At 43.0% G+C, this 14,892-nt stretch overlaps 1 protein-coding gene across 1 annotated transcript in view; it reads left to right on the top strand.

Annotated features, from left to right (window-relative positions):
- LOC110529641 (inositol-trisphosphate 3-kinase A) overlaps window positions 1-12,706 on the top strand; it is a 55,795-nt gene extending 43,089 nt beyond the window's left edge. The window contains exons 6-8 of the mRNA XM_021612024.3: window positions 1,630-1,731; window positions 6,062-6,133; window positions 8,934-12,706. Of these exons, the coding sequence (XP_021467699.3) occupies window positions 1,630-1,731; window positions 6,062-6,133; window positions 8,934-9,155 (396 nt within the window). The 3' untranslated portion in view covers window positions 9,156-12,706. The remainder of the gene's footprint in view (window positions 1-1,629; window positions 1,732-6,061; window positions 6,134-8,933) is intronic.
- The last annotated feature ends 2,186 nt before the right edge of the window (window positions 12,707-14,892 follow it).

Here is a 14,892-nt window from a genome sequence, read left to right as displayed (position 1 = left end):
CCAACAGGAAGGAATACCCTCTATTTGGTGTCAGTGTGTATAGAGTGTGTTGCGTGTTTTTTTCACACATAGGGCCTGCTTGTGACACCTCTACTGACAGTAACTTCAGTTGCTGACACGTCCCATTTGCTCCTACACACCATCACTCTCCTTCAATAAACTAATAGATTCAATGCAGCAGCACACAGACAGACAGACAGACTGACAGACAGCCTGATCATGTGATTCTGCCTTAGTAAACCTAAGCACACTAATAATCCTATTCGGAGAAAGCTGGGTGCAACAACAAAAAGAGCACATCTGCAACATATTCTTCCTAGGCAATTAGATCACATGGGTCTAATTCCTCCTAAAGCCAAGAGGGAGACATCCTGGCTATGTTTGGGCCGTAACACCATCTTCCAGAATCTGTCTCCTCTAATGAGGCCCTGATATTTGACTCTGGAGGGCTTAAGACAGATGTGCAGGATGAATAGTTCAGACTGGACTGGCAGCGTAGGGAGCAGTGGCAGCAACAGGGCTGTCCGGAGTTTCCACTCCTTTGTCTCTCTTTCCCGACTCCAGCCATGTCCATAGATGGCCACGGCCCGCAGAGCTTTGATGTCTCTCTCTGTTGTCATGACACCAGGGGTTTCCCTCGGAGACTGTCTGTAGAATCAAAAGGTTCTGTGAGTTTTTAGAGAGCACACAGCTGCTGTTGTGTCTGTTGGGCCCCAGCTCAATGCCCATATTATTGTCTGCCTGCATTTCTACGGAGACAGTAGAGCACGGTAGAGCACGGTGCTGTGGTAGAGTTAGAATATGAGCACATTAAGTGTGTGGAGACACGTCCTCTTGTCTTAGATGATGCAAAACGTTGGGCCATTTTCCTGTTTTAGTCACCTCTTTCAGCAGGGTTTTGCTGCTTAATAGTATAGTATAGCACTGAGTAGTAGGAATAATGCTTCCCATCCGAAACTGTTTGGACGAGTTTGTGCATACAGTATATAATGAAGACATTTTGTGATGTTTTAGACTTCGGTGAGGTTTTTTTCGGCTGTTCGGGCAGACAATTATTTTTCTGGAGGCAAGCCGAAGTCGGTAGCCGGTGTCGGTAGCCGAAGTCGGTAGCCGAAGTCTACGCCCCTTCGTTGGTGATTGGTCAACAGTAGGGATTCTTCAATAAAGTCTTTGTTGTCATTTAACGAGACTCGTTTTCATGCATATTTTTTCAGTTGGAAATACTGCACCAAACATCTCAGTTAGAGTAGATATAAAATGTATATAAAATAAGATCTCTGCAAAAACGTCCAAATGAATGACCGATTTCTTTAGTTATCTTAGATGAATTCTGACTATTTTGAGGAAACTATTGCCTCTTATTCTTTTAAGGGAGTATGCGAGCACACTCGTTCGGTTTGCCTAGCTGACTTTCGCTAGACGCCAGCCTAACTGAAGCATGCTGATGCCACGGTATGGGTCTGACTTCTGAAGTTCTTTAGCCTCCCCTTGAATAACAGAGGCCATTTGTATCAAGCTAGCAGTGTGTGTCACATGTATACGGGGGACCTCAGACATCATGTAATTGTTGGAGGCCCCATCCTGCTGGACTCTAAAAATATCTGCCTTTCTTTCCCTTCGTCTGTGCAGAAGGAAGACGGGACGGTAAACAGAGACTTTAAAAAGACCAGGAGCATGGAGCAAGTGACAGAGGCATTCAACGACTTTGTCAAAGGAAACCAGAACATCCTGGTGAGTGTGTGTGCATATGTCTCTGTGATTCTTTCGGGGTGTGTTTGTGTGTGAGCCGGAGCCCCCTAATGCTCCGGCAGACCTCTCCCTGCCCCATGGTCAAATGGCCCCTGGAGGGAACTCCCAAGGACTTCCACCTCTCTAATGGCCCAGGAAGTGAGGTCATAGCCGGGGCGGCTGTGTGTGATTTAGGTCTCCCGGGAAATGAAACACTCAAACAAGATGTCCTCCATTCCACATTGGTTTGTCATGTGTTTATCTAGTACCACTAGACCCAAGCCAAACACACTGTATCTGTCACTGTGTGGTGGGCCTTGGCCCTACTGTTGTGTACTGTCACTCATGTGTGGTCTTCGTCTCTCTCTCTACTGAGCTGAGCTGTTGTCCCATAGGGTTTTGCACTATGGAGTTATCATAATTCATAGAATGGTCTGTTTATGGGTAATGTTCTGTAATGAATACAGGGCCTGTATCCACAAAGCGTCTCAGAAAAGGTCCTAGGAATCCAGTAGCGGTGTGTGGGTAAAATCACTGTGGAAGCCAAGCCAGGAAAAAACTACTATTACATATTGCTATTGACCTACAACATGGTCAATCAAGTTAATGTTTCCAACAGTTTACTAAACATCTACTGATTTAGAACCACAGAGAGCTACAACAAGTGAGCACTGCATCCGCTATTCCAGCACCACTTCAACTTTTAAACATAATCAAATCAACTAGGCTATGGGGGCTGATTCCAACTTAGGAAATTACGCCTTTCTTACGCACGGCTTTCCTACCCAGTTCTCAGTAGTTGGTATTCAGACTTACCTTAGGCAGGTTCGTAATGTGCTTTGCCGGTGTGGTTCCCTTGCACGCGCTGAATAAATGTAATTCAACTGCTGAAAACCCTCCCACTTGCTGGCCAACAGATTTTCTCGTGGAGTTTTCATTCAATAGGGATTTCAGTACATTTATCTGAAGCCATCCCTTTAAATACGGTTTACCTTTAATTTGACTTTTGTCCACAGACTAGAATACATTGAGAGAACAAGGTCAGAAAATTGGGATCAAAGAACACTGAAGTGACAGTTATAAATGTATGTTACTTATAGTGGCTAATATTTTCTTTTTTTTACCCAATTTCGTGGTATCCAATTGTTAGTAGTTACTATCTTGTCTCATCGCTACAACTCCTGTACGGGCTCGGGAGAGACAAAGGTCGAGAGCCATGCGTCCTCCGAAACACAATCCAACCAAGCCGCACTGCTTCTTAACACAGCACACATCCAACCCGGAAGCCAGCCGCACCAATGTGTCAGAGGAAACACTGTGCACCTAGTGACCTGGTCAGCTTGCACTGCACCTGGCCCGCCACAGGAGTCACTAGTGTGCGATGAGACAAGGATATCCCTACCGGCCAGACTCTCCCTAACCCGGACGATGCTAGGCCAATTGTGCGTCGTCCCATGGACCTCCCGGCAATGGCTGGCAGCGACAGAGCCTGGGCTCGAACCCAGAGTCTCTGGTGGCACAGCTAGCACTGCGATAGACCACTGCGCCACCCGGGAGGCCCAGCGGCTAATATTTAACATGATACAAATTGTAAAAAAGAAGGGAGGAAAGCCTGGGCATAGGCTATAATTAAAACATTCTAAAGCGCATACATCAGCTCGGCAGGTTCAGCCCTAAAGAAGCCTATGGCTTGGGTGTCCAAATTTCATCCACGCAAATTATGAGGGCACACAATACAAATTCAGAACAATGGCACAACTATTTATAGCCTATTTCACTTTGGAAAAGAGGCCGCAATACATGTCATGATGATATGATTTTCAGTTTGATTCCATATGGCTGGTTTCACATTCGTCTCCAGAAATTATAAGGTCAGCAGGTAGCCTAGCAGTTAAGAGTGTTGGACCTGGAACTGAAAAGTTGCTGGTTTGAATCCCCGTGCAGTCTGTGTGAAAAATATGCTGATGTTCCCCTGGGGGAGGTACAGTAGTTAACCCTAATTGGTCTTGTAAGTCGCTCTGGATAAGAGTGTTTGCTAAAATGTACATAAATCGAAATATAGGGAACAATTGCTATTTGTATTTACAATCCCCTTATCCAAACAGATTACTCATTTACCTAGCTCTTATCCATTTATAAATTACAGTGCATGGAGAATGCTGTTATTTCTATCGGGAAAAAAGAAAGTACACTGAACATAAATATAAACGCAACATGCAACAATTTCAAAGATTTTACTGAGTTACAGTTCATATAGGGAAATCAGTCAATGTAAATAAATTCATGAGGCCCTAATCTATGGATTTCACATGACTGGGAATACAGATATGTATCTGTTGGTCACCGATACCTAAAAAGAAAAGTAGGGGCGTGGATCAGAAAACCAGTTAGTATCTGGTGTGACCACCATTTGCCTCATGCAGCGCAACACATCTCCTTCACATAGGGTTGATCAGGCTGTTGATTGTTGCCTGTAGAATGTTGTCCCACTCCTCTTCAATGGCTGTGTGAAGTTGCTGGATATTGGCGGGATCTGGAACACGTTGTCGTACACATCGATCCAGAGCATCTCAAACAGGCTCACTGGGTGACATGTCTGCTGAGTATGCAGGTCATGGAAGAACTGGGACATTTTCAGCTTTGAGGAATTGTGTACAGATCCTTGTGACATGGGGCTGTGCATTATCATGCTGAAACATGAGGTGATGGTGGAGGATGAATAGCACGACAATGGGCCTCAGGATCTCGTCATGGTCTCGCTGTGCATTCAAATTGCCATCGAAGAAATGAAATGATGTTCTTTGTCCGTAGCCTTTGCCTGCCCATACCGTAACCCGACTGCCACCATGGGGCACTCTGTTCAACATGGGGAACTCTGCCATACATGCTGTCTGCCATCTGCCCGGTATAGTTGGACTGGGATTCATCTGTGTTCAACATGGGGCACTCTGCCATACATGCTGTCTGCCATCTGCCTGGTACTATTGAACTGGGATTCATCTGTGTTCACCATGGGGCACTCTGCCATACATGCTGTCTGCCATCTGCCCGGTATAGTTGGACTGGGATTCATCTGTGTTCACCATGGGGCACTCTGCCATACATGCTGTCTGCCATCTGCCTGGTACTATTGAACTGGGATTCATCTGTGTTCACCATGGGGCACTCTGCCATACATGCTGTCTGCCATCTGCCCGGTATAGTTGGACTGGGATTCATCTGTGTTCACCATGGGGCACTCTGCCATACATGCTGTCTGCCATCTGCCTGGTACTATTGATACTGGTACTATTGAACTGGGATTCATCTGTGTTCACCATGGGGCACTCTGTTCAACATGGGGAACTCTGCCATACATGCTGTCTGCTGTCTGCCATCTGCCCGGTATAGTTGGACTGGGATTCATCTGTGTTCACCATGGGGCACTCTGCCATACATGCTGTCTGCCATCTGCCTGGTACTATTGAACTGGGATTCATCTGTGAAGAGCACTCTTCTCCAGCATGCCAGTGGTCATTTTCTGAAGTTGGTTACGACGCCGAACTGCAGTCATGTCAAGACCCTGGTGAGGACGACGAGCTTCCCTGAGACGGTTTCTGACAGTTTATACAGAAATTCCTTGGTTGTGCAAACCCACAATTTCATCAGCCATCTGGGTGGCTGGTCTCAGACGATCCCACAGGTGAAGAAGCCAGATGTGGAGGTCCTGGGGTGGCGTGGTTACGCGTGGTCAGCGGTTGTGAGGCCGGTTGGACATACTGCCAAATTCTCTAAAACGGCGTTGGTAGAGAAATGCACATTACATTCTCTGGCAAAAGTTCTGGTGGATATTCCTGCAGTCAGCATTCCAATTGCACACTCCCCTCAAATATGAGGCATACGTGGCATTGTTGTGTGACAAAATTGCACATTTTAATGTCCCCAGCACAAGGTGCACCTGTGTAATGATCATGCTGTTTAATCAGCTTCATGACATGCCACAACTGTTAGGTGGATGGATTATCTTGGCAAAGGATAAATGCTCACTAACAGGGATGTAAACTAATTTGTGCACAAAATTTGAGAGAAATAAGCTTTTTGTGCGTATGGAACATTTCTGGGATCTTTTATTTCAGCTCATGAAACATGGGACCAACACTACATGTTGTGTTTATATTTTTGTTCAGTATATACTGTATCTGGTATCCAGTATAATAATAGTTTAGTTTATGGTTTTTTTCTGTGTCCTTAAAATTGGAGAAAAATGAAAGCTTTTCAGCTATGATTTTCCCACATCACCCTGGGTAGTTTTAATAATACTGTACATCTTGCGCTCTCATCTGTCTGTTTTCAGAACTGTTATCTGCACCGACTGAAGGACATTAGGGACACTCTGGAAATATCAACCTTCTTCAAGACCCACGAGGTAAACAAATCTATTTTTTGAGTTGTAACATTTACCGAAATAGAAGCATTTGAGATCCGCCCATGTACCACTCAACTGATACAGGAGGCTACAATCTGTGCAGTGGAAACCCATGAACAATGGCATCCACACAAACACCAACCAATCACAGGACATTGTTAATCTAAACAGGAAGCGTTGTCAGGCTTCTGAAGGTACTGTGGCGTTTCAGAGGAAAGGTTGAGACACAGGCCCTAGAACAAACCTCTCTGGAATAACCTATGTCCTGCTGCTTAGGTGGAGTCAAATACAGGGTGTGTACATTAAGTACAGGGTGTGTCTGTTAATCCCTCATTCATGCCTACTGTATTTGACTTTATAGTGACATTTTACGTAAACTCAGGAATAGCTGACTAATACGATTATTTCGAATCCCGTTTACATCGACCAACTGTCCAGACATACTGTAGTGAGACACAACCTGTAACATACAATAGTATTTTCCCCGTCACCTAACTACAGAAAGCATAAAACTATTTGATCAAATATGTATCTGATCTTCTAAGTCGGAAGATAAAGTGTAACAGTAAATGAACTATGTGCATACAGTAGTCAAATACAGCTGAATCATGATTGACCTTTACAGTAATAAGAGGGGTGCTTGAAGAATGTTGATTTAATGGGCAGTTATTTACTTGGTGTAGATAACATACTTAACATGATTATATGTGGCGATTATAGACCATACTTAACAGGATATGCTTCATTAGGCTTCTCCGACTTTATTCTTACATTTATTTTTGGGCTCCCGAGTGGCGCAGCAGTCTGAGGCACTGCATCACTACAGTCACTGGTTCAAATCCAGGCTGTATCACATCTGGCTGTGATTGGAAGTCCCATAGGGTGGTGCACAATTGGTCCAGGTTTGGCCGGGGTAGGCTGTCATTGTAAATAAGAATTTGTTATTAACTTATTTGCCTATATAAATAAAGGTAAACAAAGAATTAAGCGCTTTGAGATTCGATGAAAAGAGCTATACACTGCCTTGCGAAAGTATTCACCCCCCTTGGCATTTTTACATTTTTGTTGCCTTACAAACTGGAATTAAAATAGATTTTTGAGGGGTATGTCTTGTTTCATTTACGCAACATGCCTACCACTTTGAAGATGCTTCATATTTTTTATTGTGAAACAAACAAGAAATAAGACAAAGAAACTGAAAACTTGAGCGTGCAGAACTATTCAACCCCCAAAGTCAATACTTTGTAGATCCACATTTTGCAGCAATTACAGCTGCAAGTCTCTTGGGATATGTCCCTATAACCTTGGCACATCTAGTCACTGGGATTTTTGCCCATTCTTCAAGGCAAAACTGCTCTAGCTCATTCAAGTTGGATGGATTCCGCTGGTGTACGGCAATCTTTAAGTCATACCACAGACTCTCAATTGGATTGAGGACTGGGCTTTGACTAGGCCATTCCAAGACATTTAAATGTTTCCCCTTAAACCACTCGAGTGTTGCTTTAGCAGTATGCTTAGGGTCATTGTCCTGCTGGAAGGTGAACCTCGGTCCCAGTCTCAAATCTCTGGACAACTGAAACAGGTTTCCCTCAAGAATTTCCCTGTATTTAGCGCCATCTATCATCCCTTCAATTCTGACTAGTTTCCCAGTACCTGCCGATGAAAAACATCCCCACAGCATGATGCTGCCACCACCATGCTTCCCTGTGGGGATGTTGTTCTCAGGGTAATGAGAGGTATTGGGTTTGTGCCAGACATAGCGTTTTCCTTGATGGCCAAAAAGCTACATTTTAGTCTCATCTGACCAGAGTACCTTCTTCCATATGTTTTGGGAGTCTCCCACATAACTTTTGGCGAACCACAAACGTGTTTGCTTATTTTTTTATTTAACAATGGCTTTTTTCTGGCCGCTCTTCCATTAAAGCCCAGCTCTGTGGAGTGTATGGCTTAAAGTGGTCCTATGGACAGATACTCCAATCTCCGCTGTGGAGCTTTGCAGCTCCTTCAGGGTTATCTTTGGTCTCTTTGTTGCCTCTCTGATTAATGCCCTCCTTGCCTGGTCCGTGAGTTTTGGTGGGCGGCCCTCACTTGGTAGTTTTGTTGTGGTGCCATATTCTTTCCATGTTTTAATAATTGATTTAATGGTGCTCCGTGGGATGTTCAAAGTTTCAGATCTTTTTTTATAACCCAACCCTGATCTGTACTTCTCCACAACTTTGTCCCTGACCTGTTTGGAGAGCTCCTTGGTCTTCATGGTGCCACTTGCTTAGTGGTGTTGCAGACTCTTGGGCCTTTCAGAACAAGTGTATATATACTGAGATCATGTGACAGATCATGTGACACTTAGATTGCACACAAGTGGACTTTATTTACTTAATTATGTGACTTCTGAAGGTAATTGGTTGCACCAGATCTTATTTAGGGGCTTTGTAGCAAAGGTGGTGAATACATATGCACTTTTCCGTTTTCTTTTTTTGTGTAATTTTTTTAAATAAGTTATTTTTTTCATTTCACTTCACCAATTTGGACTATTTTGTGTATGTCCATGACATGAAATCCAAATAAAAATAAATTTAAATTACAGGTTGTAATGCAACAAAATAGGAAAAACGACAAGGAGGGTAAAGACTTTTGCAAGGCACTGTATAAACGTAATAAGTTACTATTATTATTAAAATGGCTACCATACACACATTCCAACTCTATTTGAAACGTTCTGTCCTAGCCTATTGTAAACATGTTTTTTTGTTTTGGTCTCAGTGTTTTGAGGACTAAGATGGATCCCTCTCTCCTTCCCCAGGTGATTGGCAGCTCACTGCTGTTCGTCCATGACAAGCGTGAGCAGGCCAAGGTGTGGATGATAGACTTTGGGAAGACTACCCCTCTGCCTAAAGGACAGGTCCTGAGTCACAGGGCCACCTGGGAGGAGGGCAACCGTGAGGATGGCTACCTCTATGGCCTGGACCACCTCATAGACATTCTCACCCACATGGTGGTGACCCCAAAGCCAGACTCACTCTAAAAAGGGACTGTCCCCCCCCTCAACTCAATCCTAACCCCGACAGGACCACCACCTCGCACTACAATGACGCCTCTGATGTCCCCAAAAAGCTACCCCTCCCTCCCTTATTCCCCTTCTCCCCTGGCCCCAGACATCAAACTGTAACCACACAAGTGTTTTGTGTAAACTTGTAGATTCTGTACATACTGCTGTACAGTGTGTTTCTGTTCTGATGAGACCATGGGTTAGGTTAGGTTCCTTCTCTGCAGCTAGTCCGTGACAACCCTTCTTGAGATTTTAGTTTGTTTTGTTTTATAACAGTTTAAGAATATATTTTAGTGTTAGCTAACAGTGTGTATCACTGCAGTTACAACTTCTATGGTGCATGGCCTTGTGGTAAAAGCCAAACATTTGAAACAGTTGGATTCAGAATTGTGGCACTTCCTGTGTTTATAAACTTATATACAATTTAAGATTTACAGAAAATGTCCAGGGTCAGGTAGCCTGGCGGGTAGGAGCGTTGGGCAGTTGCTGGATCGAATCCCCGAGCTGACCATGTAAAAATCTGTTGTTCTGAGCAAGGCAGTTAACCCACTGTTCCCCGGGCGCCGTGGATGTCGATTAAGGCAGCCCTCTGCACATCTCTGATTCAGAGGGGTTGGGTTAAATGCAGAAGACACATTTCAGTAGAATGCATTCCGTTGTAATATTTGTAATACTATTTGTAATATTCCCTTGCTGAATTTTCCAATGTTTATTATTCATTTGTACCTCATTATGTAATAGTGTACTTGAGACTGTGCTGTGCCTATATTCATTCCAGTTTCTTTGGAGGGAAAGTAGAGAAGGTGGTATAAGTTAATGCACTCCGAAATGTAATTATGACCTATTTTATTAAGGCTAATGTTGACATTCCTGTAATCCAAACCATTGAAGAGTGACTGTCAGTTCAGAGGTCAATGTACATGAAGCAGATGGAGTGGGCGACTAACAGGAAACGGCTCTTAACCAAGTGAGAATGAGTTTGCATTCTAAATATGCCAAGTGCCTCAGCCTTTCAGCAGACATAAAAAGACCAGGGCCCGGTTTCCCAAAAGCATCTTAAAGGGATACTTCGGGATCTTGGCAGTGAGGCCCTTTATCTACTTTGACTCAGATCAACTAGTGGATACCATTTTCATGTTTTTGTGTCCAGGATGAAGGAAGTTAGAGGTAGTTTTGTGAGCCAAAGCTAACTAGCGTTAGCGCAATGACTCAAAAGTCTATGGGTATCTGCTAGCATGCTAGTACCCTATGGTTCTAAGATGAACTTAGTCTTAAGATGCTTTTGGGAAACCGGGCCCAGGTTTTATTATCTTATTTTAATGATTCCATTAGTCAGAGATGACATCACCTGTGACTCCGTCATTAATGTATATCGTCTACCACTGTACACCCATAATAATCACTGCTCTTAGAATGAACCCACCCCATCCTGTTTTCCTAGGATCCTGTTATTGTGCACAAGACAGATGGTGATTGCTGTTTGCATGGCAATTTGACATTCATATATACCATTCCTGCCTGATGCCCAAACATCCTGAGGTGGCAAACAAAACGAATGGGGTGTTGTCTGTCTACTGTCTATTTATTAAGTCTACAGACAGAGAGATAGGCATTTAACAGATCAACATTGTCATCATTGTCTGTTTGGATTCAATTAGCATTGAGTCATGTTTTTGATCACAGTCGGATCACACGCGCATGACATTGACCATAGAAAGAGTAACTTGCATGGTATGGGAGTTTTTTATGGGCGTTAATACCCTTTTTTAATAGTTTACTTTAGGGTTTAATAGTCATTCACCTTAAATAGCCATATCACATACAATAGTCCTAGTTATGAGAGTGAGGTGAGGTTGGCCTTGTTTTGAAATGACTGTTCTCTCACCTATATCTAAGGAACTGAGAGGGGTGTGGTGTGTTAGGACTGCAAACATCATGTCCTAAAGAAACAGCTCACTTCTCCATGGCCTTTAATGGGTGGAGCTTGAGGCAGTTGATTCTAGCAGGACAAACTGGACCAATAGTTTTGACCAATACCCAAGGTGTAAAACGTTGTGCTTTACGTGTCCTGTCTTTGAACTACTTTACCTTTGCATCAGGGTTATCAACCTGAAACGTTTCAAAATAAATACAGTTTGGTATGTTAAAGTATGACTTGATATTAATGGCCTTCACTGTTGGAGCTCGGAGCTTAAGATGTTCACTGTACCCTGCATTTACATCTGCAACCCTGTGCATGTGACTAATACACTTTCTGAATCTAAATCTAATGTGATGTACAGGATTGTGGTGCGTTTGCATGAGAGTGATACTATCGGCCCATTGCACTGGACCAGAAAGGACAGAAATAAAGAGTAGAGTGCCCTCTGCTGTTACTGAACTGTATTACATTGAGCAGCATAAAACAAATGACATGGGTGCATTTTCCAGAAACACATTGTGACTTTGATTTTAATATGTTGCCTTTATTCTCTTACTTCAATATTTCTTCAGTAGCTTCTTTCAAATCCCTCCTCTGTCGTTGTGCTTGTCGTTTTTGTGAAGTCTCTTAGAATGATATACTCATGACCATATTTATTTCTTTGTGACATTTGCACAAGAACACTAATGCATGTGTTTTCATTTTTGTTGAAAGTCAGTCATGATATAATCATTTAGTAAGTCACTGTAATATACAATGGTCACTGCTTCTTACAATGTGTAAATAATACTGTATGTTTTAGAGATGAACAAGAAGTCTGTGTTCTGTGCACTCTACCAGGCGTTCTTTTGTGCCTTGTGACACCTATGATCTGTATAGACCTGGTTTTGGGCTACGCTGGCCAAAGAGTGGTTGACATGGAGATTGCCATAGCAACCTCATCTGTCATCCCTGGTCCAGGTTGACATGATTGAGTCCTTCCTCTCCCAGCCTTGTGTTGTGACACTGTGGGGACATTGCGCCTGAGATCATCTGCAGGGTTGGGGTTCATTCCAATTTAATTTGGAATTCTTTAATTCGCTCATGAAGTGGAGAGTTAATTCAGCTATCTTCAAGTTATGTAATTGCAATTGAATTGAAATGATATTGTTTGGACTGTTTGAATTTAAATTGAATTGGCATTGGAATTCAATATTGGTACATTTCCTAGTAAATTGAATTAATGCACTTAGTATCAAACATTGACCGCAGGATTTGTTTGAAATAATTTCAACTTATATTTCTATATTTCCAATATAGCTAGGCTGTCTGAACAGTGACATGATCTGAAAGCCTGAGGAAATTGAATTTGAATTGGAATGTGGGAATTGTTGGGGATAATATTGAATTATCTCCGAATTCAAAGACTGACCTGGAATTGTTATTGAATGAAATGGAATTTACAGGGAGTTGTGGAACAAATCCCACCCCTGGTCTTCAGGTCATTGTGCTGTCTCCCCATGGATCTGCTCATGTAAATCATGCCATCATGTCAATACTGCAAGCAAAAATATGCTTGACTGTACCATTTTTACTGTAGTAAATTTGAACAATTGCTTAAACGCTACCATGTGTGTGTGCCTTTTATTTGAATGTACAACGTGCTGTCTGCTACGGTAACGACACAGGTAAGTGTAGCTATTCCACATGGGCTTCTTGTCAAGCACATTTCACACAGTCTGCTCTTAATCTTTTCATCATGTCATATGAGACAAATCTCTCTCCCTGTCTCCCTCATCTCCCTGTTCTGCTTGACCTATTTTCAGAGCATGTATAGACATTTGACCAACCAGATCTCACAAGCACAGGGAGATGTAGCCTACATTCGACTTGGAATCAGATCAGGTAAATCTAAGGAGGTACATGGCAGCATGCTTTCAGAGCTCCCCGCAGAGAGGAGAAGTACACCATCCCACCCCTAGGCCGCTTTGCTACATGTGGTATTGTCTAAGAATATACCTGTTCTAGGAAGTGTTGTTTTTACCAGAACATGATTATGGTCAGAGAGTAAACACTCACACCAACTGCTTACGTGACAACTGACAGTCAAGGAGCCACCAGCACCTGGAAACACGACAACAATCACGCATCAACACATTTAGAAGAACACCAGCCCTAGATGAGGAAGGTCATAGTTAGCCATATATGAATCTGCCACTTGACATGTAAAGACAAATACATCATTTGCTGGTGCTGTAGGGGTTTGTTTATTAATGATGTTTGTCTCTTTATGTCTCCTCTTAGTCATTATGTCTCCTCTTAGTCATGCTACAATGCTACATGGCATTGTAGCAGATAAAAGTGTTGTTAGTATGTATGTACCGCTTGGCCACTAGCTAACATAAAAATATAATATAATGTCAACAATCCCAAGCACTGAAAGTATAAATAGAGATTCATCTAATTATATTATTTGGTCAATTACTGTATAACAAACTGTTGATTTCCTCTGAAATGGTTACAGCCCCGAAATAGCACCAAATCTATCAGTGTTTAGATGGTGTGATTCGCTCATTTCAGATCAGGCTCTTTTGTTTGGGTGATGGAATTGCTGTTCTCTAGTGGCCAAACTACATCATGACAAGCAGATGTTATTTGTTAGATGGAAGGTCAGGGGGCATGAGAAGCATTACATTTCCACAAACAGTATAATTCTCTGCGTGCGTCAGAGTTACAGGTCAAAATAAACACTACATGAACACTAAAAACAGAACTAATGCAGAAGTGTGAGAAGAGGTGGTGTGGCCGTGGGAGAATGATGATGATCTTATTGAGTTGCTCGGGTGTTTTTTCCCCAAAGTAGGAGGAGAGGACTGCCTTATTTAGTAATGCTTGGCCTGAGTCAGGCGGCTGGCAGGAAGCCTGAACAACGCTGCTGGCCTGGGGAGAGGGAGGCGTGGAGAAGGGCCATGCAGGAAACCCACCCATACATCCTCTTTTCTTCTCTCCTCCCTCTCTTCCCCATCCCATCTTCCCATCCATATTCGTCACAATATACTGTAGCCAACGGCTTGCATGTGTAAGCCTTTCTGCCTGTCATCTCGTGAAGTGTCGATATAAAAAGGCTCAGGGCTGATCTCCAGAGATGATGACAGAAAGTGATAAAGCAAATCTCAGTCATGGGGTAAGGATGACATGTCAGCTGCACAGGAGGCTGCTGAGGGGAGAATGGCTCATAATAATTTCCAGAACAGAGCAAATGGAATAGCATCAAACACCTGGAAACAATATGTTTAATGTATCTGATACCATTCCACTCATTCTTCTCCACTCACTGACACGAGCTTGTTCTCCCCAATTAAGGTACCCCCAACCTCCTGTGGTCAGCTGTCATCAATTGAACTGGGTGTAATGTTCAGAGAATTTCAAACACTGTACTTTTTTGAAGTCTTGAAGTTAGTTTGCACATACATTTTGCAGGGAAGTACAGCTCTGTCAATCAAGGTATGGGAATTGCCCAAGATGTTTATGGATCACCGTGGCAACATGCCCAATTAGCCCCTGGGACAGGTCTATCAATCAACAGAGCAATCTATGAGGTCAATTTGTAGAGGTTTAGGTTGCATTTGAACAAATGTCATTAATGCCATTCAACAGTCCTAGCTGGCTGCATTAGTGTGAGGGACATCACGTCCATGGTAGAAATTGCCCAAGATGCATGCCACAGTCAGAACATTTTGGGCTTCCCGGCTTCTGACGATAGACCAAACAATTATGTACAGCATACATCACAAAGGATTACCTTTACTTTAC

Source organism: Oncorhynchus mykiss, chromosome 8 (assembly GCF_057628025.1).
Source record: "Oncorhynchus mykiss isolate SJ-2025 chromosome 8, ASM5762802v1, whole genome shotgun sequence".
Classification (NCBI taxonomy): Eukaryota; Metazoa; Chordata; class Actinopteri; order Salmoniformes; family Salmonidae; genus Oncorhynchus; species Oncorhynchus mykiss.
This window is presented reverse-complemented; position numbering and strand designations above follow the sequence as displayed.